At 49.0% G+C, this 25,121-nt stretch overlaps 2 protein-coding genes and 1 long non-coding RNA gene across 9 annotated transcripts in view; 1 reads left to right on the top strand and 2 right to left on the bottom strand.

Moving 5' to 3' along the window:
• Positions 1 to 1,056: 1,056 nt before the first annotated feature.
• On the bottom strand, positions 1,057 to 10,534 carry LOC142893298 (uncharacterized). Of its 4 annotated transcripts, none has more exons than XR_012927683.1 (7): positions 9,888 to 10,074; positions 6,218 to 8,793; positions 5,190 to 5,283; positions 3,857 to 3,906; positions 3,677 to 3,748; positions 3,242 to 3,352; positions 1,057 to 1,445 (listed from the first exon to the last, which is right to left on the bottom strand). XR_012927683.1 is itself a non-coding variant. In XM_076033750.1 (7 exons), the coding sequence occupies exons 3-6, from the start codon at positions 8,786 to 8,788 to the stop codon at positions 3,701 to 3,703; spliced, it is 2,763 nt and encodes a 920-aa protein (XP_075889865.1). In that variant the 5' UTR covers positions 8,789 to 8,793; positions 9,888 to 9,986; positions 10,516 to 10,534; the 3' UTR covers positions 2,818 to 3,352; positions 3,677 to 3,700. The 4 variants fall into 4 exon arrangements, 3 of the variants coding, with proteins under 3 accessions (XP_075889865.1, XP_075889864.1, XP_075889866.1); XM_076033750.1 differs by lacking the exon at positions 1,057 to 1,445 and adding an exon at positions 10,516 to 10,534 and having other exon boundaries at positions 2,818 to 3,352; positions 9,888 to 9,986; XM_076033749.1 differs by lacking the exon at positions 1,057 to 1,445 and adding an exon at positions 10,280 to 10,414 and having other exon boundaries at positions 2,818 to 3,352; positions 9,888 to 9,986.
• LOC142893300 (uncharacterized) lies at positions 10,412 to 11,388 on the top strand. Its single transcript, XR_012927684.1, has 2 exons — positions 10,412 to 10,501; positions 10,864 to 11,388. It is a non-coding gene; the product is annotated as an uncharacterized LOC142893300 (long non-coding RNA).
• Positions 11,389 to 12,686: 1,298 nt separating this feature from the next.
• LOC142893297 (myosin phosphatase Rho interacting protein) overlaps positions 12,687 to 25,121 on the bottom strand; it is a 39,256-nt gene continuing 26,821 nt past the window's right edge. The window contains exons 16-25 of one of the 4 annotated variants that reach the window (XM_076033746.1): positions 22,198 to 24,744; positions 19,469 to 19,616; positions 19,025 to 19,142; positions 18,123 to 18,282; positions 17,872 to 17,985; positions 16,551 to 16,637; positions 16,257 to 16,419; positions 15,360 to 15,445; positions 14,909 to 14,985; positions 12,687 to 13,735 (exon numbers count right to left, since the gene is read on the bottom strand). In XM_076033746.1, coding sequence (XP_075889861.1) covers positions 14,953 to 14,985; positions 15,360 to 15,445; positions 16,257 to 16,419; positions 16,551 to 16,637; positions 17,872 to 17,985; positions 18,123 to 18,282; positions 19,025 to 19,142; positions 19,469 to 19,616; positions 22,198 to 24,744 — 3,456 coding nt within the window. In that variant the 3' untranslated portion in view covers positions 12,687 to 13,735; positions 14,909 to 14,952. The remainder of the gene's footprint in view (positions 13,736 to 14,908; positions 14,986 to 15,359; positions 15,446 to 16,256; positions 16,420 to 16,550; positions 16,638 to 17,871; positions 17,986 to 18,122; positions 18,283 to 19,024; positions 19,143 to 19,468; positions 19,617 to 22,197; positions 24,745 to 25,121) is intronic. The other 3 variants (XM_076033745.1, XM_076033747.1, XM_076033748.1) reach the window with 3 other exon arrangements.

The following is a 25,121-nucleotide window of genomic DNA, read 5'->3' as shown; positions in this document are numbered from 1 at the left end:
CCTTACAAAAGTGGGGTATAGTATCGTTTTAAAGTTTGTATGATCCAGGATTTACTTTTGAGCCTGTTGGGATTAGAATATATGGAATTAAAAATATTAGAAATAGATGTTTCATTAGATTAAATGTGTTGATTTCTGATTTAGAGATCAATCCTTATATCATCAGGTAAGGGGTAGTTTAAAATATGCCAATCTATTGCTTTAAAGCTACGCTCTGCAGCGGTTTTTTTTTTTTTTTTGTTTTTTTCCATTGAAACAACTTGAAAGTAATTCCTTACAACGCATCGACTTGTACCGCGGAGCCCAGCAACTCTGCCGCAGACACAGCGCCTCCTGCTGGCCTGAGACGGTTATCGCAAGGACACGGGCACCAATTCCAAACTGCACAGTACAGAAGCGTTGCTGGCTGCAAAGTGAGGCGCGGTCTCGCAACGATTCCCACAGGTGGAAAAGTGAGTGATGAAGCGACTTCAGTGGCTGCAAACACGATACCACACAGCATTCTTCCTGAAAAGCCCTTTATTAGAAGCCGAGAGTTGACGCAGTGGCAGTGATTGTTGACTTTACCGCTTACATTTCTCCAATACACAATCTGTATCACACGGTGAGGCCGACATCTTAAGCTTTGCGCTAACGTTACGCTAACATGTCGGCAAAGTTACGTGTCGCAAAAGTGTCGGTGGGGGTGGGATTTATGACTGCCTTCACGCGGGCCGGATGTGGCCCGCGGGCCGTAGTTTGGCCATCTAAAGCTTCGGTGTGGTGCTGAGTTGTGACTCGATCAGTCTTTTATTTAACAACAGGGGAATCTATCGAGAACTGTGTTAAGGAAAACCAAAAGGGCTGTTCGAGACTCTGTGCCTTCATTATGAGTTAAACAGATGTACGGTTCACCGTCCATGTTGGGGTTTGAGCTAATATGGTCAAACCTTCGCATCTTTAGATCAACATATGTACCTAACCGTGCGCTGTTGTGAACTTAGGTGCTCATGAAATAAATAGCAGCAACTTTGCTGCCAGTCGTAAACGGCACAGGAGTTCTCCGACAGAAAAGCACAAGGTTCAACAAAATATTTATTTTCAACAATGACAATTCCCTCGGGTGTTCTGAGAGGTCTACAAAAGAGGTTCCCATAAAATGAAAACCATGGGTTGGTTGGGGGGTTGGGGGGGAAAGTGACACAAGTCGGCAGTCATAATTCAAAGGTTCAACCTAAAAAAATGAATAATAAAATAAGAAACCACAGCACTGTCTGACACGTTGAGGTGGTTGTGTTTTGGGAATGTGACGAGTAGTGTGTTCCAGGTACGAAGGCTTTGCATCCGAGGAGACCGACGCGTCCTGATATGCGGTCCAGTCCACGTAGGCTCCACACAAAGGGCCGGGAAAGGGGGAGGATAAAACAACGACACAATAAAAACCTTAAAACATTTGAAAGTCAGCCCTGAGATCAAGAGAGAGCAAAAAATAATAAAAAAAAAAAGGTTTAAAAAAGTGAAAACTCAAACATTTGGAGGAAGAAACCAAGTTGTATTTGGTACAATGCAAAAACAATGGCGGTAACTTTTTTTTTTGTTGTTGTTTTTTTTAAAAATGCAGTTAAAAAAAAACAACATTTACACCAACTTGTAAAAATAATTCACCGCAACAAAATGTATGTAAAGCATGCGGAGCGAGGAGATGGCACACAGGAAGCAGACGTGGTCTTTGGGGATTGGGGGGGTGGGGGGGGGGACCGGGAGTGTCCTGCGCCGCCCCTAGTGGCGCTATGGACACACGGCACATGAAGACGTCACATCAACACTGATCACATGGAGGCTTCTCCGGAGGAACCCGACAGACAGACAGACAGACAGCGACACTGGGAACTTTCCTCACTGCTCAGTTCAGAGAGGAGGCAGCAGGTACCTGGCGGCTCAGGTTGTTTATTGGCTCCGCTGTGGCCCCTCCCACATCCCTCCCCCCCATGAACAACAGAGTCCGCAGCAACAAAAAAAAATAAAAAATAAAATAAAAAGTGCATGCAAGCTGCCTACAGGTTTGACTGGATGTCCAAAAGGAAGTTGATTCACATCCACTGATTTGTCATAGCGACGTCGGAGACTGAGGAAACGTGTCTGCCACCCTGTTGGTGGTGTAAGGCTCTGTGAGGAAAAGCCTCTGGGTGGGTGGGGGTGGGGGTGGGGGGGTCACCGCGGCCGTCCGGGCGGAGTGGTGGGGGAAATGAACACGGCTGTCCGACAGAATCGTCTGGCCCTCCTGAAATGCAGTGACTTCAAATGCAAAAAAAAAAAGAAAAGAAAAAAAAAAAAAAGAAAAATCCCTGCAAACCTTCTTGAACCTCGCTGACGTGTGTTGCGTGTGCTTGGAGCTCTGCAATTAATAATGAAGAAGAAAAAAAAAAAAGAAGTGTGTGGGTGAGGTGGGGCAGGCGACCGTGTGAAAGGGACACCTCAGGGAGGCGATGGATGCGGAGGAACCTAAGAACAGACTTGTGAGGGCAGCAGCTTTCACTTCTCCCACCTGCAGCTGGAGGGCAAGCAAGGTGCTTTTTGATAGGGGGAGGGGGGGCTTTGGTCCTGATGGCAGTGGAGAGGGGGGTTTGGGGGGGGGTGTTCAGCTGGAGAAGTTAATACTGCGGGGCCGCGGAGCCGTGACTAAAGTGCTTCCTGCTGAGGCCCCTGACTGACGCGGGCAGAATACATTCACACACACGCAGGGTCCGGCTCCGCATCACTGTGCAGGCCCAACATTCAGAGTCGTCCCCCCCCCCCCCTCGCCCCGCCTCTCCACCCCCAGCCCTGTCACCCACCCACCCCCCAAAAAAACACATGTTGAGTCAGCCAAGCAGTTCTCAGCCCTCCTGTAAAAACTCCTCGCCCGACTCCACGTCCCAAACAATAACTTAAGAACACACAATCACAGCTCTTTGAAAAAAAGAATAAAAAAGCCAATAAGAAATTTTCCATGAATAAATAAACTCAAAATAGAAATCAGGCGCTTAGAAAAAAAATATTACATATTTTTTTTCCTCGATTGTAATTCAATTAATATGAGAAAACAAATTCATATAAATAATTCCAAGAAAAATTCAGCATATTGTCTCAGTGAGGCGGCGAGTTGACGCCGCTCTTGTGTGTGTATGGTGTGTGTGTGGGGGTGCGTGCCCGACACGCACGTACCCAGACACACACAGACACACACACAAAGACACGGCCCTGCTGTCCGTCTGATTAGTACCGTGTAAACAGTGCAGCTGAAGAGCAGGGAGTGGGAGTTAAGGTTTTCCGGTGGTAGCTGTCAGTCGGACCGCTGCCGGGCCAGCGGGAGGCCGCAGGGGCACGTCTGGATCTGGAGACACAGAGACCACAAGCTCAATCAATGCTGGACCAAAGCAGGGGAAGACACACGATGAGCCCAAAGCTTCTGTGATTCATTGGTGGACTGTCTTACTATCAAGCATAGAAAGAAAAAGAGGAGGTAGTGCAGACCAGGTTATTTTCCCATGCAGTGAATGCAGGCGGAGGATCTTTTCACTTTTCATCAGTGTGAGACGACCTTCCACACACACACACACACACACACACACACACACACACACACACACACACACACACACACACACACACACACACACACACACACACACACAGGACAGAGCGGCGCTGGACTCACCTGAGGAGGTCCCTGCTGGCGTGGTCACCTGTCGTCCAGCCGGTTCCCTGGAGGGGCCTTGAATGTCTTGTTCTGTGGAGGGAAGCACCCAGTGAAGGTTGATTGGACAACGCTGTCACTAACGCACCATCTTAAAGCATCTCGCACAATGTGTTTCCTCCGTGGTCAGGCGCAGCTCACCTTGTGCTTTTTACACTTCATGGAGAAGTTTTCTTCAATGAGGACACAGTCTGTTGGCGGAAGGAACAGAAGGGGAGTTGAAAACGCCGCACTGACTCACCGGCAGGGCGCCGTCGCCCACTGGTGGTGAGAGAGGAAGTGATGACTGCTGGATTGCGCTTGGTGAAACAAGAGGGCTATTTACAGGGACCCGGCCACGAGAACTCAGAAGCACTGAGAGCCGTGGGAGCATCCAGGATGCTGCTGCTGCTGCTGCTGCTGCTGCTGGTTTAAAGGGTATATTCTAAACCAGGCGTGAGCAAACTACGGCCCAGGGGCCATAAGCGGCCGTTAAGCTTTTTAATTCGGCCAGCCGAACTTGAAAAAAATGATATTAAAAGTAAGTAAGTCATAAAATAGCTGTATTTCATCCATTTTCTCAGTGTTTTAAGAGTCACTTCAATAAAGAGCTGAACACTGTGGGGCTTCAAAGACACAGATTTTGCTGTAATATTATTGTTCACGTTTCCTCCTATGAGGTGGGTCACCAAAACACTCCATCCATCTGCTGCTGCTCCGGCCCCTCTGTGGCCCCCACCAGTCTAAAAATGTACCACCCCTGTTCTAAACAAAGGCATCAACCACCAAACGTGGACAAACCAAATCAAATAGCGAGATCCTGCGCCGGAAATAAACTTCCGCCATCTATCCACTCAACACTGTCCAGTCCAAGTGCAGTCAGAGGAGTGGGCGGAGCCTGCGGCGGACGCAAAGACGACTTGACGGCGGGGCTCAGCCGAGCCGGCTGCGTTGCCGCCGATCTATTTCTGTGACTCCGGCGTGACAGAAATACCTCCACCTCCGCCTCTCATGATTTTCTTCCAAGCAATTCCCGTTGCGGAATAACGTCGCAACACGGCCGCAAGGAGCCCCAGCGTTTGGCTGCGGCTGTAACCGGAGAGGGGGCTGTTAAAACCCCCAAGCGGCCCTCGCGCTGCGTGTGCACTTCCACAGAGGGAAATCTGGAATTTGTGAATGAACGCAGTAAAGACAATCAGAGTAAGCTGCGTTTTGCATCAAATTAGAATTCTGCCGTGTTAGGAATAACAGTGGAGCGTCAGCGTGCGTGTAAAAGTAATGATTTTTCTTTTTTTCTTTTTTTCCATGAGTTGGGACTGCAGACGTTTGACACAAGGCACCAGTGAGTCACATGACGCGCTGCAGAACGTCCTTTAGCAGACTCTCTTTTTGCACGACGCTGCAACCGTTAGGCAACGTGCAGGTGGATGAGTGTGCGCGCACTTTGCTCCTGCGCGCCAATGTGGAAAGGCAGATTCCCGGGCGTGACACTCACCCGACTCCAGAGCACACCTGTAGTGGTACTTGTTGGGACAACTCTTGAAGAAGCAGCCCAGTGTGGCCCCCGGGTGCCGGCACGCTGAGCACGTCTGGAAAACACAGCCAGAACAGCGGCATCAGAGGAGGGAACCACTTCAAATGTGTTTTTAAACAACAGGAAAGTGACGGAACTGGAGGTTTCTTCAGCTTCCTAGAACTGAGAATTGGTGAGGAAAAAAATAAAAAAATCATCTTCCTCTACGCAGTTACTCATTGACCTGGAGAAACTCCTGCATTATTCAGAACGCGCTGCAGAGAATCGTCGAGAACAGTCTGGAACAGAAGAGGCACGTTTGCTCCTCCGATGGAGAAAAAAAAAAAAAAAACTTGATCAAAAGAAAACTTGATCAATCGAACGGTCCCGAGTTCACATCATCGTTTTTCACCCCATTCATTCATTCGCATTTCAACACAATAATTCATGATCAAAAAAGCAGGAGCCGCGTTGCCAGACATCTGCATATTAGCCCTGTGTTTGTACATCAACATGTTTGCATTGAGGAAGTCCAATACTTGGCTGACATTGCAGTCAGCAGCCAGCGGTCACAGTGCCCTCTGTGACATCACAAAGGACTGATTTCCTGAACAGTGGTCTTTTTTTAGTACACACACACACGTTGTAAAAATAAAGCAAAGGGAAGAGGGGAGTGACAGACCGACTTTGCAACATACTGATGGTAATTATTGTCCAGAGCCCCCGCACAAGTCACGCATCTGACTGACAGGCTGCCCTTTGCCCTCACTGATGACAGCATGAGGAAGAAACACAAATCACTGCCACCAGTTGTTCACTTCAGCCAATGTGTGTGCAACCCTGAGCTCAACATGTGTCCTCAAATGAAGGTTGTCGGCACAAAACTCAAACTTTAGCAAATTATCTGAGAACTCCTGGACGCAGCAATCACAAACACACAGCCTCTATGCCGTCTCCGCCTTCGCTGGGCCTCCGCTAGTCTACAGTGCAGGTTCAGGGTGCGGCCTTACCGTCTCCTGCGCCGCCCTGACCGCCTCCTCCAGGCCGTACACTCTGCCCCGGACCAGGAAGACCCCCGTGGACCAGATGCCGCAGTCCTCGTGGAGCCAGAACTCGCAGGGCTCGGCGGGCAGCAGGGGGGCGCTGTACCAGTCCTCGGCGGAGGAGGCGGCGCCGGACCCGCCGTCTGGCCGCGCCCTCTTGGCGGGCGAGGTGGCGGGGCCGTCGGCGTTCCGCCGCCGCCTGGCCCGGAGGCCCCGGCCCTTCAGCGGGACCCCCGACCTCTGGGGCCTCGGCGGGACCGCCTGCTTCCTCCTCCTGGTCCTGACGCTGCGGGACGAGGCGTCCGAGTCCTCGTCCTCGTCCCCCCGCTCACCTCGCAGACCCTCGGAGCCGACCGGCCCCCCCTTGGCCGCCGGCTGGAAGCCCTCGGGGTAGTAGGGCCCGTGCAGGTCGCCCAGGTCCATGGCGTTGGCCGGCAGGCCGCACAGGCAGCAGACGAGGGCGCGGCGGTGCTGGCCGTGCGCAGTCACGCGGCCCGGCTGCAGGCAGGAAGTGCTGGGCACGGTGCTGGAGACGAAGCCCCCAGGCTGAGCGGCCTGGGGGGCCGGGCCGGGCTGACCCCTCCTGGGCTGCGTGGCCCCCCCCACATCCTCGGGGTAGTTGACGACGGCGCAGAGCGACGGCTGCTGCTGCGGCCGCCGCTGCACGTGCACAAACGGGGAGAAACTGTCGACCCTGGACTCCCGCTTCTCCTCCTTGTAGTTGACGTACCGCAGCCTGATCTCGGGCTCCTTGGGGGAGAACATGTTGGAGGCGGGGGTCTGCATGCGCATCCTGCGCCTCTTCCTGGGAGTGGCGCCGCCTTTCCTCTTGGCAGTCGGGGGGGTTTTGCGTGCGGCGGACCCGCCTTTGGCTCCGCCGGCCCGGCTTCTCTTTGGAGATTCGGCTGCCGGCGGCGGGGGGGAATTTCTCTCTTCCGCCGCCGAGGGTCGGAGCGGCGGCTCGAGGCCCTCCGGCTGCGGGGGGGAGTTTTTCTGCGCGGCTAACCGGGGGCTTTTTGGAGGCGTGCTGCTCGGGGGCTTGAGAGAGTTATTGGCTTCGGAGTCAGAGGTAGAGTCTCGGTGATTATCGGCGTTGCCGTCGTCAGCTTTCCCCCTTTTCACCGCAACCTCGGCCGCTCGGTCCGCCGCCACCGACACCTTCGCCTTCCTTGTCCCGTGTCTCTCCGGTGCGGAGTCGTTCTTCTCGTCGTCGGTAGACTTAGGATCGCCCACTGTGGGAGGACTCGCTCGCCTGCCGGTGCGCACGCATCCCGACACTTCGCAGCCATTGGAGTTCACCCCCACCGTGGCGGCCTCGGGCCGGGTCCCTCTGCCAGAACGCGGCGGTAGCTTTTTGCTCTCCAGCGCCCTCTGCAGCGTCTTTGCGTTTCCGTTCATGTGAGAGGTGGCCGTCTTGCTTTCCACGTCGTCGGACGAGCAGAAGTCGTCCGTCAGGTCGATCAGAGGCACCGACGGCGCTTTCTGCTTTTGGACCGGCTCCTTTTCTTTGTCGCTCGACTCGGCGGCGGCGGCGGCGCCGCTGACGCTCGAGTCGGGCGGATCAGCGCCCCGCGCGCCAACCCCGTCCCGCGCGGCCTCGTCTGCCATCTCCAGATAAGTGTTGCCGCCGCTGGGTGAGCTGGAGGCCTGCGGCAGGACGAACACGTCCTCCACGTCGTCCTGCGAGGTAGGCGAGGGGGAGACCGGGTCGTCCAGAGGACTGATGTAGTCCCTCTTTAGTGAACACGGGTCTCGAGCTGCCAGGCCGTCCGGGAGAACCGCCGAGTCTTTAGTCTTAGACATGAGGAAGAGCACCTCGGCGCCCCGCGTGTCCTCATCTTCCTCTGCAGCGGGGGCGAGCGTTTCAGGGGACGACTCGGCGCACACTCCCGAGCGTGAGCAGCTATCGATCTGTCCGTTCTCCAAAGCCTTCGCCTGACCCCGAGGGAGGCTGCGCTCCTCCCCGTCCCAGTCTGGGGAGGCAACGCCACCGTTAACCTCATTAGTGTCTCGCGTTCGACTAGAGCCAAAGCTCTCCGGTCCAACCTGAGCCTGAGACGACGTCTGGAAAAGTTCTGTTTGAGTGGCGAGGTCGACAGGCCCGTCGACCTTCTCCGAGTAATGCTGGTCAAGTGGGACGCCAGTCTCCCTGAGCCCTGCGTCGGAGTCACCAGGAGGGTTCAGGGGCAACTTGCTGATGGCTGGCACGCCGCATAGGGGTAAGTGCTGAGACAGGGAGTCGTGGGAGGAGAAGACGTGAGACCTGCTCACATAGGAGACGGTGACGGTGGTGCGGGACAAGGCAACGTCCGGTCGGATATGTTCTTCCCCAGCCTGAAGTAGGACATCTGAGGCTAGACCAGGGTTGCTGGCGCCAGAGTTTGGGCACCGGTTGGAGCTGCTGACCACCTGCAGGGCATCGACGGACGCTGCGTCGCATCCCTCGCCTTTCCTGCTCAGGTCGATGACGGAGGCGCCGCAGGACGTGGAGAGGTCTTGAGGCTGTAGATCGTCTATGCTCCCAGGTGGCTGCTCCATAACAACTGTGACAATTACAGAAAACAATTCAGTGTGAGGTATCCCGAGTGCCGAATATATTGCTGAAATCCCGTCACAGCGTCATTACTTACAATAGCATGACTGTGTATTGACACACACTAAAACAAGTGTTCCACACTGAACACGTCTGCTCCTTTGTAGCACCTCGTGTTTGAAGTTTTCTTACTTGTTTATAGTATCATAACTCATTAAAATCCAGTTATACAGTATAAAGTCAGGCAGAAGTTAAAACAATGAAACTGCACATTGCAGTCATCACGCTGACATTAGCACGGCAATTTTGACGTGAGCTTGAATTTCATTAAAGGTTTAAGAACACTGGCAGCGAGTCAATTTTCAGAAGGGTTCATTCCGAAGTGCTGTGTCCACAACCAAACTCAGGGCGCAGCTATTCGATGCGTTCAACACAGCAAACGTTTCAGTCGTACCGGCTGCGGGTTTTTTTTAAACACCAGCTTTGACAGGTCATGGTTGCTAGCCACAGTTAGCTTAGCTTAGCCACTAGAGACGTTAGCAAGCTAGGCCCGGTTTAGCTCCGATCACCCTTCCGCCGAACTACATGTAACACCTGGCATTTAAAAGGAATATCGTTCTAAACTCTTAACACCCACACACAACGATTGGGTTTTGTTGAATACTTTGATTAAAAACGACTAAATGTAATTTCGGTGATGTTTGCGCCGCTCAAATTCTTTGTACAAAGAAAATGCTTACTTTTACGACGTGTCGGTCCAAATTGTCATTACTGCCAATGCGCCAGTTCTTAACTTTGTTGCAACGGTCAGAGCAAATTTCAAATATAAAACTTGAGTTGAAAGACTAATCATTCCGCAAACACACTAGTGCCGAATTAACAAGTAATTTCAAAACGTTTCAACATATAGTAGTTCATGTCCGCAGACGGTCGAAATGAACCGATTCGAGCATTTGTGCTTAAATGCTTCATGACGGATTATGAGGTTTTGCGACATGTTCCCTCCACGTACGGGCGCAGTACGCATCAGGGCAAGGCCCGGTTGGATGGAACAAAGACAGAGCGGGGCTATTACGCGGCTCTGAGCCACTGATCAAAACTTACCCAGACGGGGAAAGATCGTCACGTTTTATTTTTTAACAGGTCCAGTCAAGAATCCGTCCCAGCCCGCATCTCTTTCACCGGCCACTTTTCTAACACACACTATGGACAAAACACAGGGCAACCCTGGAATTAAGTAAAGAAACACACTTTCCAGGAACACGCTACTCTAAATCAGCAGCATCAAGGTGTTGACAGTATCATCTCACACTTCCGGGTACGCCTTTCAGAGTAAAACAAATACTGAGGGTTTTCTCCACAGTTAAAATAGGTATAACGAGTTAAATATAATACAAGTTTAGTAAAGGTGTGACTAAAATCGACTTTTAAAAGTTCCGTTGAAATTTATTTCGCCGTAAGCCAACTGTTGCACCGTGCCATGTCATTAAACACACCGTCGCACGACGAGCTGGCCGTCTGTCGTTGAGCTTTAGCCTAACCGAACTGGGTTTTCAGTGGTTGCAGTGTAAATTCGGCTTGCTTGACGAGGAGAACCGGGCAGCAGGCAGCACCATTGGAACGGTGGACATCAATCAATTCGACAAAAGCTTCACGAGATTAAAGTGACAGGCCCGGTTGGGGTTCCGTTGACGGTCTCTGGAGGCTTCCTCCCACAGGTATTCTTACTCACGTTGATCGGCAAAACTCGCCGAAGGTGCGGGCGAGGGCGGTGACTTGTCCGGCCAGGGTGAGCCCCTCCAGAGCAGGGGGATGGATGAACCTCCTCAGTGGCAGCTGCAGCAGTTTTCTCCGGGGGGGCTACAACTCAAAAATCGCCTCACGGCGGGTGGGTGGTGGTATGCAAATCCAGCAGCTGGTACTCTGCTAAATAGATGAATGTAACAACTTTATTCATCACCATTAACCATGCATTATTTGTTTTGCTCATCTGAGAATAGATGCACATACATGTTGATTCATTATTATTTATTGTTTATGTTGTTTTATTTTTTTTATTTTTTTAAAAAGTATTTTCAAGGTAATATGGTGAAGGCTGGTGAGCGTTCAGAATTTTAACCTGGTTTTAGAATTGGCAAATCAACGCTGTCATAGATTTTCTTTAACACAATATTTGTAGTTGCTGGTAAATGTTACAAGATACCACAAAAATGAATGCAAAAAACTTCATAGTGGAAAGATTTTTGTTTTTGTTATTATCTGGTCATGTACTGAGAACCGAGTGATGTAGAAAATGTCAAAAACACCCGTTACCTGATTTGAAGTATGTATGAAGTCACTTTGACTTTTATTTTTTCTTAAGTCTCTTGGTATCCAGACTTATGGTACAGCATGTTGCCATTTTAGCTTTTAAGTTCCACAAAATTCTCTTACCTGTTTTCTAACAATGTGAAATACCTGTAACCTGTCAATTAATTTTCCAGAAAAGTCCATTATTTCTGCTTTTGCTAGGTCCACTTTCGCTTGTGGGTGCTAATACCTGCCCCAGGTGGGTGACAATCACAGCCAGGTGACCGCCCTCTGACAATGTCTTGTTTTCATCCACTTCAAAATGTGGAAAAGAAAAAAAAAATAAACATGTCTCAGGCAAAGTTAACTGTTGCCTGAGACCCTTCATTTAGATTCCTCCTTTCTGAGCCATTGAGTGTTATTTTAACGTTGCAGTGCCGAGGAGATGACTCACTTTTTATTCCGTGTGGTCCTTCCACATCAGTCTTTTGCTTATTTGTTGCACATCAATAGTGTTCTAAACACATCTGTGGTGGATTACAACACGGCCCCCTCTCTGCAGCCAGAGGCAGACAGCAGGTGCAGTAAGGCTTCAAAACAGAGGGCTGTTTTTTTTCTTCCAGTTTTTATTTTCTGACACGGTCAATATTGAGAGGAAATAATGGGATGACTGGTCATCAGCGACGGTCGCTTCCCTCACTTAACTTTGTAGATGTCCTTGCAAGCCAGCATGTGCAACAAAAGGTGGTGTCATTATTTTTTAGTCACAGGTTTAACATCTTTAAGAGGGTAAAAGATGTAGTTCCTATGACATTAAGAAAAAGCCAGATGCAAAAAGCTTTCAATCATTTTCGCGCACCCAATGCTGGGCAAATCAGTTCAAATATTAATATAGTTAGCAGTGTTAGTGATGGGATTGAATCAATGCTGTGGTGGTGGGGATTGATGACTTTGTTTCAGTTCTTCCTCCCTATTCAGCTGTGGCTAACTTGCCTCTTCTTCACCCCAAAATAGAGACAAGTCTATACAAATAACTTCTCCGCATTGCACGCGGAGCTCCCCCTCTGCTCTGCTGTCCTGCAGTCACATAACATCACATGGGGCGAGAAGAGCGGAGAGGCACATGTTCTGCTGACTGATTAGACCCCTTATCATGCTAGACAGCCAGTGGAGCACACGCCTATTCTACTCCAGCAAGTGAAAATACTTCCCTCACCAACATCAGGGTACATAAAATAGAATTATGGAGTAAAAAAGAAAGAAAAGAAAAAGAAAAAAAAGGAACTACTATTAGCAAAGCGCAGGTTAGATTGGTTCCTATTGAGATGGCAAGCAACATTCAGATGAATCAAAGTGATTCCATAGGGCTCAAAGTCACAGGGGCATGTGAACGCATGTGACATCCAGGCATGACACAATAGACAACAGAGACGGACATTGTCATTGTTTGCAAAATGCAAAGATGCATTCTCACTATTGGGTGTGACTGACTCCTACAACCAGGTTGCAAGCGGATGGATGCAGAACTTGGTCCAAACAAATAGACGCCTGTATACGCCGCTCTACGGTTCAATGTGCCCTGGGAGCCGTTTTAAAAACAGTCACACTGCAAGAAAGGGTGCAAAAATATTTATTGCTAATAAACCTGTAGTCAGTTGGTGTACATTTGCTTTGTATTTACAATAATAGAGTACAGAGGAATGGGAGCGTGAGGACAAAAAAAAAAAAAAAAAAAAAAAAAAAATCCCAACCATTTAAATAAATACAAAGGGACTGCCACTGAACAAGACTACAAACATAACCAACTCCGACGACTCCTATACAGCTGGATCAATGATTGCAGTGAAGAGAGAGAAAGAGAAAAAAACACAAAAAACTATATAAATTTTCATATATATATAAATTTAAATTAGAATCAGTGAATTGTGTCTGTATGTGTTAATGTGAAGTGTGGACTGCAGAGAACATCTATGATGTTGAAGTGTAAGTCAGGCCACTAAGAGTTATGCTAAGGTTGCTAAGGCGAGCTTCCTCATCCATCCGAGTTCGTCCTCCGACTGGAATGATGACGACAAGACTCGGAGCGTCGCCGTCCCGACGCCGCTCGTGCGTCTGCATCTTACGTCGCGCTCGTCAACGTCGGCTATCACATTTATGCCTTTGGCTAGCGACAGTCTAGGGAGTTAAAACAGTAGCTTACACAGTCATAGTTTAACGTGTGCATGACAGACGCTCAGTTAAAAACAAAAAACAACAACCCAAACTGTATTTACATTAAGACATGGCAGCAGAGGTCAAACAATACAAAAAAAACACAAACAAAAAAAAACAAAAAAGAAAACGTCACAGTAACTGAAGTGCATGGAATGCAAAATCTAGACATGAAACTCAAACTTCATACCACGTTTTTTTTTTTCTTCTTCTATTTTTTTTTCATCAATATTCAATGCGTGTTTGGTGACCAGTGTGTAGTGTGGCTAAATAAGTCATTAGAAAGCTAAAATATAGTTTGTGAGGGGAGGGAGGAGGGGGTTGGGGGTGGGGGGGTCTTCTAAGCATGCAGCGCAGCGGGCAGACGCGATGCGTCACTGTCAGAACTCCTTGGCGTCCTTGTTGTCAAAGAGGTGGAGCCTCTGCTCGGCCGTCAGCCCTTCTTTCAGACTCTGCAGGGGAGGAGAGGAGAGGAGACGCAGCCGGTTACACACGCGTGATGTTTCTGGGCGGGCAAGTGCTCACAACCCCCGCGCCCCCACGACCACGTGTGTGTTAATCTCCCGCTATCACCCGCTGGGGTTACATCTGCAGAATGGAATCCCGAGAGGCCGCACACCACAGTGCAGCTGGCTGGCGACCGCTCGGCCGCCCTGTGAGCTCACAGTGGGCTAACGCTAGTGCGGCTACCAGAGAGTGTGTGTGTGTGTGTGTGTGTGTGTGTGTGTGTGTGAGAAAAGACCTGAGGTGCTTTTTTTTAGTCTTGGAATCCACATATTAGAAACACAATTGGGTTCCTTTCAAAATTGAGAAGCAGGGAAAAACAAATTACTTCTATTATCACTTCTTATGCTGACATTTAAACCAAGAATAACAGCCTAGAAAAACTGAAATGAACTCAGAAAATAATCCAGATTAGAAAAATAACAGGAGGGATAAACTTGTTCTCATAGTTTTCTGTCAACATTTTAGTAAGAAGATTAAATCTTTATAAAACGAATTAAAACCTGAGACAAAGTACAATAACTTTTTGTCTTTATCGTCAATTTGTTTTGTGTCTGCGTTTATATGAAGTATTCGCCTGGAAGCAGTCAGTAACCAGCACGTGGGAGAGTTTGGATGATGGTGACGATATCATCATCATCATCATCAACATCATGATCCCAGCTCAGTACCTCAACCAAAGGTCTGTCAAAACTCAACAAAAACCTATGTAACTATTGTACGCACCGACTTCTTTAATACTTCAACAGAACCGTAAGACTGTAGAGCCGAACAGATAAGATTCTTAGCACGTTAATACAAGCTAGACAGGTGAATAACGTTGCCTTTTGCCACTTTACTCTTTCTAAACCTTCAAGCTGTCAATAATATGATGATTTTCGTTCACTCTTGAGACCACAAGCTACAAAAGTGAGTCTGTGAGGGCTCTTTCACAAAATACACGGCGATAACTACAGAAGGAAACGGTGTGGTGAGGGTAGAGAAGCCGTTGCAATCTCAGATAAAGTGTTGGTGGGTGGCAGACGGCAGCGTCTGTGACTCGGGGTCAGGAGGTGAGGGGGCGGGGGGAGGGGAGGGTGTGCTTGGACAAACCGCGGTGCCAGGTGTCAGGTTTGCTTTACCTAAAAGAGAAGGGGAAGGAGGCCTAAGCCCGTCCTCGGCAGCCCTAACTGTCCCAGGGCATGTCCCGAGTCACAAACTGAAGACAGAAGGTGGGGAAGAAAAACACACACACACCAGCAAGAGTGTGTTAGACTGCTGCAGGAGCTTTCACTTTCAATGGACTCACAACATGAGGGGGCGAGGGGGGAGGGGAGGGGTCTGGCCAGTGCCGACGAAAACAAAGGTTCATGCTGTGCTGCGTGCAATGTTCAAGGTGACCAGTAGATGGCGGTAGGTGCATTTAAACGTATTGCTTGATGGGGAAGCTGAGGGCAGCATGTCAGTCAGTCAGTCAGTCAGTCAGTAGTGATGTTCCACACTGGGTGAGAGGGTTGTCGGACGCACACGGGGCTTGAGGAGGATGTTGGGGATGAGGGCTGACCGAGGTTCAGACGGGAAGAGAAAACCCACCTTGGAGCGCAGGCTGCGCTCGGAGCGCTTGGCCGCAGCCGCCGCCATCTTCAGGATGTCAGGGTTGCTCTTCGACTTCATGATGTCTGCAAGGGAAAGTTGCGGCAGAGCGAACGGTTATAGGACACAGCAGCGACGGAGGGTGTGGCTGAGGGCTTGAGGGTCAGAATGGGAAAGATTGGATCATCTGCTTCTAAATAGTGAAGTGAAAAGAGTCCCCCAAAAACTAGAAGGCTGACACACATGAGGCCGCAGCAACAAGCTCGTGGTTATGTGGCAGTTATTACATTAACGCGAGAAAGACAGAAAGTGGCCTTTTCAATTTTAATATACTATAATTAATGAGGAATTAATGAGAAATTGAGGTTGTTGTTTGAGGCGACTGTGACCAGCGATGCTGTGAACTGTGAGATGGTAACTGCGGCTGTCGCCTCCCTCTGTGAGGCTTTAAAGAAAATAAAATAAAAAAAAAAGACATTTTTCCCATCCACGACATGAATATAATGTTCTTTCACAGCAACATCTGAAAATTGATGATACTGGTCCATCCATGATTTACTGAGAGAACATCAAATATAATAAAAACAACTGACATCCAAAGAATTTCAATGACTCACTACAGCAGCTTGCGTCTTTACTGGCAAGAGCATTGTTGCCGTTTGACCTTTCAGGGTTTTCCAAGCCTCTTTATTCCTAAGAGCTGCTTTCTGTCCAGAAGGATGTTCTCATACACTCAGTCCACCTCCCTCGCTGCTGCAAGATGACCGAGCTTCAAGTGAAATCATCCTTTCCCTCTCTTCTGATACGCTGATGACTATTACTGGTTATTGTGGCACCCCAGTCTGCCGACAGCTCGGCCCTGCGTGTGTGTGTGTGTGTGTGCGTGTGTGTCCGTACCGTATCCTCCTCGCTCCACGTCCTCCAGCGACGGCTCCCCCAGGGCCTCGTGGGCCAGCTGCAGCTGGTCTCTGAGCCGTCCCAGGTCCCGCTCCGCTTTGGCCTTGACGATACTCAGCTCTGTGTAGATGTCCTTGTACTTATCTGTTGCATACTTTTTGTCCTGAAAACACACACAATGTTTGGCAGTTGAGATAGTGGGGCCGGTGATGTTATCGTCCAGCTATTCCTGCACAGTCGCGGCTTTCACGGGTGCTCGGAAGGCTATTTTTAAAGGGAGGAACCCGTTCTCACTCTTTGGGCGGCCTGGAGTTCATCCTTCAAGGAGTTGATTTCCTGCTTCAGGTACTGCACCTCTGACTCCTTCACCCTGAGCATCACCTGGAAGAGATTAAGAGGACAGGGAGGAAACTGTGAGAGCCAGCAGAGGACTGGTGTGCAAAAATAACGCATCAGTCAGTCAGCTGAAATATTTGCCTGAGGATGAACTCTGCTCCATCTAGTGCTACTGTGCAGGTTTGGCTGCAAGTAACCTTGTGTGGCAAATTAATTGCTCACATGTCAACTCTGAGATCTGCCTCATCCATCTGACCAACCATCACCAAACCAAAACTCTTTTTCCCCCCTTTAAAATGACTACTGGTAGTTTCCTCTAGAAATAAAGCGGTGCTTGTAAACATTAAGTGTGGCCATAAATGTTAGCATGGAAGCACCAGAAGCTAAACTGTTATCATGACCTGATAAGACATTTTACAATGAAGGGAGACAGATTTGGATCTGGCACTCCAGGATGTAGAAAACAACCCTTCAAGGAGAAGAAGAAGAAGACAAAGCGTCTCGTATTAGAAACAACAGAGGTGTTCAATAAGCTCGACGAGGAGAAAGAATGGAAGCCGGAACCGTGACATGGTGCCGACCAGACTGTTGAGTTCAGTGTCTCCTAACAGGTCTGTTTTGTTCTTCAGGCCTGAGATTGACTCCTAGTTCCTCTGACATCCAGTGAGGGGGAATTACAAACACATGCTTTCAATTTTAGTTGATTTAATATGTATTGACCACAGATGTGAGTTATAAATAAGGCTCTCAGAATGTGATTAAAGCAAAATCTGTCGTGCTCAGCAACTTTAATAAATTAAGTCTGAGCACACGATCAGATATGACCCTAAGTTTAAGCGTAAATCGACTCCCGTCAGAACTTTAGCGTTTTATCCGACTGCCATGTGGAGGAGCCTCCAACATTCATCATCCAAAACCTGATAGAGGTCCAGAAAATAGCAGACTTAGCCCTAAAAAATGCTAGTTTAGGCTTAGCTTTAAGCTTCCAGCTGAAACTGATGCTCTGTTTGTACCTTCCACTAGTTTGGACAGTAACTAGAGAGCCAGCTGGAGGTGGTTTGAACAGGGTCAGACAAACACCTGGCTGGGAGTGTTGTCATCAGTCTGGAGGAGGTATCAATGCCCTTTGTGACATCACTAATGAGTGGTCTTCAGGGCTGGGGATATTACCGCAGGCTTTTTCTGACAAACATTGCTGCCAGAAAACATTTAAAGTCCACTGAAATGGGATTGTGAGGAGAACTTCAAGAGCAGCTGTTGCAGCTGCTGTGCCTCTCACTTCTAACTCGTAGAGCTCTTTTCCTTGTATCGTCGTGCCCGAGTCTCCGGCTCCATCCTCGGACGTCATGGAGCGCATCTTGGTGATCTCGGCCGCCAGACGGTTGTTGAGCTCCTGCAGAACAACGCAATCAAAGAGAAGCTTCAGCAGACTGTCGGGACACGGCGTACTGGAGCAGGCCGAGTCCTGCAAAAACATTTGCCGCGCAGCTGTGCATGATCGTGTGTGTGTGTGTGTGTGTGTGTGTGCACCTGGTTGTGTGCGTTCAGCTCCTGGTTCTCTCGCTGACACTGCCTGAGGGCCTGCCTCTCGGCTTCCAGCGCCTGCGCCAGGTGGGCGTTTTCCAGGCACTTCTGTGAATACTGCTCCGACAGCACCTCGATCTCCCGCTGGAAGGAGCACAACTCCTCCCTGAAACACAACACCACGCCACACTGAGAGAGAACCCGACACTGACTGACTCAACAGCGACGCGGGCACAAAGGCAGCCGGTAATCCCGATCTCGGCGGCCAGAATGCAGGACTTTCCCTCCACCTCTCGTCCGCCGACGCAGCTCGGGAGGATCAGTAGATGAGCCCCGGTCAGCGCAGGCTGGATGAAAGCTTCTGACACTTTCACCAGCCAACAAAGTTTAGTGTTTCTATAAAACGTGCACAAGGATAAGAAGCGTCAGCCTAAATGTCATCCCTGCCGTTTGGGGCGTCTCATTCTCAGTCAGGAAAAGAGGAGATTTAGTTTTCTATGTCCGCTATGCCTGTGGTTGTCAACTGCTGGAGTCTCATAACACCTGGTTTTCCCTTACCATAAAGTTGCAACTCAAATTTATTCCACAAAAATAGAAAAATAGTGCAACAATACATCCAGTCCATAATCATCATATGAAAAAATGTAATATAAATTCATATGTATGTATGTATGTATGTATGTATGTATTTGTCTATGGGGTGCAGGCACTGATCAAATTCTGTGATTATTTTCTGACCCACAGGTCACCAGCATTAACGTATGGGTCAAGATTAACAAAAACAAAAATAAATACACGAACACTGACAGGTTTAGATGAAAAATAAATAAATAAATCTACCATCAAATCATCATCATCATCATCATCATCATCTCACAATATTCACAGCAATGTTACAGGACACGTACTCGTGCTGCCTCCTGATCTCCTCAATGTCTGCGTTTTCCGTGCTGTTGTTGGCTTTGCGAGCCTTGTCCAGCTCCTTCTCCAACTCAGTGCGGTGGGCGTTTTTCATCGCTTCAATGGCTAAAGACACAAACGAGCAAAACACTCTTTTAGAAGGCGGAACAGACAACCCGGCGAGGTCTCAGTGCCCTGTGTGTGATGTCACAAAGACGTGATTTCCAGAGCAGAGCAAGAACAATTACAAAATGACATCTACTTATTCCTTGGGAATTCGTTTCCACGTTAGAGACACATAATACTTAAGGTGAATTTTGAATTATATGGGACATTTAACAAACACAACAGGTTGCCAAACTGCCCACCAGGCTGTATCGTTTCTAGCAACGACGACTGAAGGATGAGATTGTGCAAAATCAAAGGGGACTTTGATGGAAAACGTCAGGTACCAGCGATGGTGGCTGCCGTCTCCTCCGCCAGCAGCCTCTCCTTCTCCTCGTGCAGGTTCTCTAGCTCCCTCTGGTGTTTCCTCTGTAACTCATCTATGACCTTCTGGTGGGACTCCTCCATGGCGGCGAAGCCCCTCTCACACGTAGCCTGCGGGGGAGGGAAAACACGGCACAACTGTGAGTTCGGGGGGGGGGCGGGCCGGACATGGACCCAAAAAGGAGAGAACCCTGTGGGCCCATCGTTCAAGAGTCGGTGCTGATCGCCGCCGTTTGCAGCAAATATCTTGCAAGCGACAGCCGGTTAGCCTGGAGTGGGCGGCGGCCTGCGCGGCCTGAGCGCGGAAAGGGTCGAGAGGAATGACAGCATACACACGGTACACTGAAGGAACGCACAGGTGACAGGTGACGTGAAGAAGACGGTGTTAGAAAGTAGATCGACGCCACGTCGCCCCCTGGTGACCGTTCACAGAGCCCGCGCCCTGCCCCGGAGTTCATGTCGTTGAACGGCGACTCCATTTACAGCGGAAATCCTAATCTGCCTCGCAGGCCAAATCTGTGCTGGAATGCGCGGTGGGGTCAACGCGTAATGAGCGGCCGTACACCTGAAACGCTGCGTTTAATGCATCCCCGGCGAAGCGGTATTTCTCAGCGTGGCCTGCCAAACTGGCACCTGTGAGCGCCATTGAGGAGAGGATAGAAAGAAAAAAAAAACAAAAAAAAAAAACAATCCGCTCCGACACACTTTGGGGGCTGAGCCGTTACACTGCTGTTCCAACTCTGGCGCAAGTTTCCACAAGAGGAGCTTTCAATGGCTTTTACACTCGCGCCGGCTGAAAACTCTGTCCCGCTTCCGTCCTCTATTCACTGGCGCTAATCTGAGGACTCAGCCGACGGCTGTGCCCTGGCCTGCTTCCCTCTCGCCGCCACCGCTCTCACTGCGGCGGTGGCCCACAGGAAGCGGAGGCACGGCGTGTTTTCACAGGGATCAAACCCCCCCCCCTGAGAACTCAGACCCAGGAACCTACTGAGACAGGCTGAGAGAACCCCCCCCCCCCGCCCTCCTGCAGCACAAACGTAAACTTCCTGCTCTGACATCAGACCCCGCTCCAGAGCTCCATTTAGGAGCATGTGCAGCCGGGTATTGGGTGTGTAAATATATCCCAGGTCACAGCGGGGGCACGGACTGCTGGCTTCTCAGACGCTGTGCGGAGTCGGGTTACTGAAAACGTGCGCAGGCTTCCAGCACGTCTACGTCCATTGTTTCACTGCAGCACCACTGGGGGAAAAAAGCAACTGAGAGCAACTGAGCAAAACAATTAAAGTGACCTGACCGAGTTTCTTTATGTCCAACTAAAAACGTATTTTGGATATCTGGAAAACTCTTACAATGAGATATTGTCTCAACACAAGTTTGTGTGTCTGTGCACAATTACACCCCTCCGGTATGTTCATAGAATGCTCTGCTACAGCCTTGATTTCCACATGTGGTTTGCCCTTGAGCACAGAGTGGACTCATCATCACAACTGTCACACTGCAAGTTGGTTTTTTTTCTTCTTCTTCTTTTTTTTTTTTCTTCTTCTTCACATAAACAGTCTGTGGACTCCAGTTTCCCCATTAGGATCAGGCGTTACTCAGCACTTCCATTTTTTGCGAATGTAATCATCACAGAAAAATGTCAAGAACCAGGACAAGCACTTATCCTCAGCACCAAACAGTACACGCTTCGGACCAGACCACTGTTTTCTGTACCAGCTTCGCAAAACTTAAGACACATTTCCTCAGCGAAAATGAAGCAAACCTTAAGAATAATGCCAGAAACCCACATTTGTGGGTGCTATTTGCAAGCACGTGGAAGTCAGTTAGCATGTAGCATCAAAATGTCTCTGAAAACCAAACCACCAGGTCAACAAAAGACCAGAATAACACTATCACTGGAGCAGAATCTTCCAAAAGATCGTCATTTCCACTAAAAAACCCAAACTCAAAGCTTATGGTTAAACACTGCTTGTTCACCCTCTGACTAATAGGTCTTGTCACAGCAAGTAAACTTTGTTGTGAATTTCATGGACTTTCCCTCCATGAGCGCTTGACTGGACCTTTCATTCATCAGCATGAAGAGCTTGCTGGCAATTGAGATGACAGGGAATGATCTAAAATGCTATGACTAATCTTGGCTTACAAATGAGGAAAAATGTTTCAACGCTTCAAGCAGGGGATTTAAAATATATGAACGAAGAAAGAGATGATAGTCCCAGGACAAAAAGATGAAGCAAAAAATATGCTGTAGATAATTGCCAAAGATAAAAGAGCCACTTCTCTACCCTCCGACTTCATAAAAGAGGCACAGCTAAGTGGGTTAGACTGCTAAGCACGCTAGGCTACAATGCGAGGAACTCATTTCAAGAGAAGAGACCGACGATCCAAGAATGTGGCTCCATCTGTTGGAGATCTCTGAATTAATGGGATTGGATTCGCTCTACATTAGTCACTGAGCAATCGATGGCCGAAACTTCCCTTGAAGCAGGTTCCTCGCTGTGCAACTACGACATTGACCTAGAGGAGGTTAGTCTTCATGCGGTACGAAAAAGCGAAGTGGTTAACAGAACAAGGAGCGAGAGTAAGCGGAGGTCAGAGAGAAGAGTAGTTCTTGGGAAAGGAGGTTTTGGGGGAATGCCACAGACACAAGGCATCACAGATGGGCGACGGCAAGGACAACGAGCGCTTCCACCTTCAGGTGCTCCAGGTCTTTCTCGTATTTCAGCCGCAGGGTCGTTAGGTCTTCCTGCTCTTCTCGCCGCCTCATCTCCTGGGTCATGACTGAGACTTGGGTCACCAGCTCCTGAATGCGCTCCCTCAGGGTGGACGTTTGGGCCGAGGCCTGACCCGGAGGTCCGCTCTCGCCTGCAGACCTCTGCTCTGGGTGAGCTGGACTCATCATGCCTCTCAGCTCTTCCATCTCCTGATCAAACTTCTCCACGAGGTTGGCCCTCTCCTGCTCGTGCTCCTTCTTCAGGATGTCCATGCTGTCGGTCAAGGAGTTGATCTCTTTTGTGTTTTCCTCTGCGCGGACTCGCAGTGCCTCGCTGGCTTCCGCAGCCTCCTGCCTCAACTTCTCAGTCTCTTGCTCGTAGCCGTCTTTGACCTCTCGCAGCTCCTTCTCTTGCCTCGCTATCGTATCGCAGAGTTGGACATTTTTATCTGATGATTGCACGGGCTCTCCGTCAGTGTCTACCAAAGTCTGACCACCTGAGACGGTTTTCAAAGAAGCCTCGTCCAGCTGACTCTGAAGACGGGCCAGTTTGGACTCCATGTCTATTGCGGCCTCTCTGAATTTAGAACAGTTTGGGCAATCGGCGGTACCGATTTCCCTCTGCTTCAGTTCTTTCTCATGCTGGGTCTTGAGGCGGGCGCTCACGTACGAGTTGCAGGCTTCCTGAAGAGCATCAAACAGATGTTTGGAGGTCTCTCCTCGGCCCAGGAAACTTCCCACAGCCAAAGAATGAAGCTCAGCATCTTGAGCCAATTGGATCCTGGCTGCAACGTGCTTCAAAACATTTGACTTCATCTCCAAGCTCTCTGATAACATCCTATGTATCAGAGCGTACGATTCATTGTCAAGCCATTTGTACATTGTTTCAAACTCTGATTCTGTCACGGCCTCACAATCAGCCTGCTGGCAAACCCCCTTTTCTAAAAGCATCAAGCCATTCTGCGCGATCATTTGTTCTGCTATAGCTCTTTCACAGCTGTGCTGATCCTCCTCCAGTGTCATTTTGGGTGTAACCAACAGTTGGCTCCAGAACTCCGCTTCTATAACCGACCTCGTATCTTTACGACTAATTAGGAACGGCCCCTCAAGGGAGGAACCGAATATATTTCTTTTTAAAGCACTTAACATCGTCTCCACATTAACATCTACTGTCGCTAACATTGCTAAAACCTGACTAATTGCTTCAGACTTCATCTCAACCTCTTTCACTACTTGCTTTATTAAGTCTTTGTCACCAACGTGCTTCCCTCCCGCTTCCACACACTCGCTGACCGTCTGAACTTCTAACTTCTCCCGCAGCATTCTCATTTCATTTTCTGCTTGTTCAAGTTTCTCTCTACTGACTCTCTCAGACTCCTGGCTTAGCATGATTAGCTCGCGGTTCCTGGCTTCCAGGTCTAAACCGTGCTGCTCCGAAGTGCGAAGGTTTGCCTCCACTTCCGACAACTTTGCTTGCAGTACGTCTTTGAGTTGCTGCTCTTCTTCTGGCGGCACATCCTCGTCCTCAAAATCTGCTCGGAAGCCCAGACCTTTCAGCGTGGCCTCTTTCAACTGCAGCTTCTTTTCAGTGTCTTTCAGGGTGCTGCCGAGCTCCTCCAGTGTAACCAGAGCTTCGTGAAGCCTCAAGGATTTCTCATTCAGCTCCCTCTCATAATACTCTCTGTCTATAGCGTTTGCCTGGTTCTCAGCCAGGTCACCCTTCAGTCTTTTCAGCTCTTCCATAACCAGATGATGCTGTTTGCCAGACTGGTGGCAAGACAGCTCAGCTTTCAGTCTGTCTATTTCCCGGTCTGCCTCGGTCAGCTGGTTCACTATTTCCTGACATCTTTGTTTCAATGCCTCATTTTCACTCGTCAACAGTTCAACCCTCTGCGAGAGAATGGCGATGCTTGTGTCATTTGCTTCTGGGTGGTTCTTAATTTCTGAGAGGGGTCCGTAAGGGCTTTTCAGGCTTTCAATTCTTTGCTTCTGAACCTTCCCCACCAAATCCTCGATGGTGAGAAGACGGGATTCATACTGGCGTACACTTTCACCCGCTCTGGCTAAACTCTTCTTTAACATTTCATTTTCTAGCTCCTGCTGGTACTTCCAGGTCTCCAAAACATTCTGAAGATGATGCTTCTCTTCATGTCCTTTACTGCAACTATGAGCAATCAACACGTTTGACAGCTCCCTTAAGGTTAGGGGTTTATCAGTTATCACGTCCTCTAGCGCTTGTATTCCCTCAGTGCTGTCTTGGAGCAAGAAGCTAACTGATTTTTGGACAAGTTCATGGGTGGGACTTTCCAGGAGAGAGGGTTTAGGTTCAGAAAAGTAAGGCTCCTTGATGTGAGAAAGTGAGAGGCCAAGCTGTGCTTGCATATTGCGCTTTTTCAGCTCTTGCAGCTTCAGGAGCTCCTTGGTCTCCTGGTACTTCTTTGTTAAACTCTGCGCTTGAGAACTAACCAGTTCGGGCCTCTTCATCTGGGGCGTCACATCAGCCTCCAGACCCATAGGGTGCTCCAGCTTGGAAAAGGGGACCAGACATTTGGTTAACACACAGCAGGGGAGACACAAAGCTTGCTAATGATTTCCAGCCGTAACTATTAATCATTACTGTAACAGCCATATTACAATTTACTTTCCCACAGGACAAAACAATTTTCTCTTCAAATGTTTTAAATAATAATGATAATAAAAATGATGACGATGATGATAGTGGTTTAAACAATTGAAAAATAGTTTAAAAGCTGTAAATTCAAAGGAAAGTAAAGAGATTAAAAGGCCAGGGTTAGTCGATTACAACAAGGCATGCTCTATACGGTTAAAAAAAAGTTACGTCATTTGTTAAGTAATGCAAAAATTAGTTTCAGCTAGATGATTTACTCAGAAATGAAAGGCGC

This window comes from Nelusetta ayraudi, unplaced genomic scaffold, assembly GCF_046127955.1.
Source record: "Nelusetta ayraudi isolate G7.1 ecotype Tasmania unplaced genomic scaffold, CSIRO-AGI_Nayr_v1 ptg000042l, whole genome shotgun sequence".
Classification (NCBI taxonomy): domain Eukaryota; kingdom Metazoa; phylum Chordata; class Actinopteri; order Tetraodontiformes; family Monacanthidae; genus Nelusetta; species Nelusetta ayraudi.
The sequence above is the reverse complement of the archived record's forward strand: the minus strand, read 5'-3'. Positions and strand labels throughout refer to the sequence as shown.

Coding starts and splice junctions, on each gene's coding strand:
- LOC142893298 (XM_076033750.1), bottom strand. CDS start 8,788: ATGGAGCAGCCACCTGGGAGCATAGACGATCTACAGCCTCAAGACCTC. Junction 5,284..6,217: donor TCAGGGCGGCGCAGGAGACG/GTAAGGCCGCAC, acceptor TGTGTTTTCCAG/ACGTGCTCAGCGTGCCGGCA. Junction 3,749..3,856: donor TGAAGTGTAAAAAGCACAAG/GTGAGCTGCGCC, acceptor TTCCCTCCACAG/AACAAGACATTCAAGGCCCC.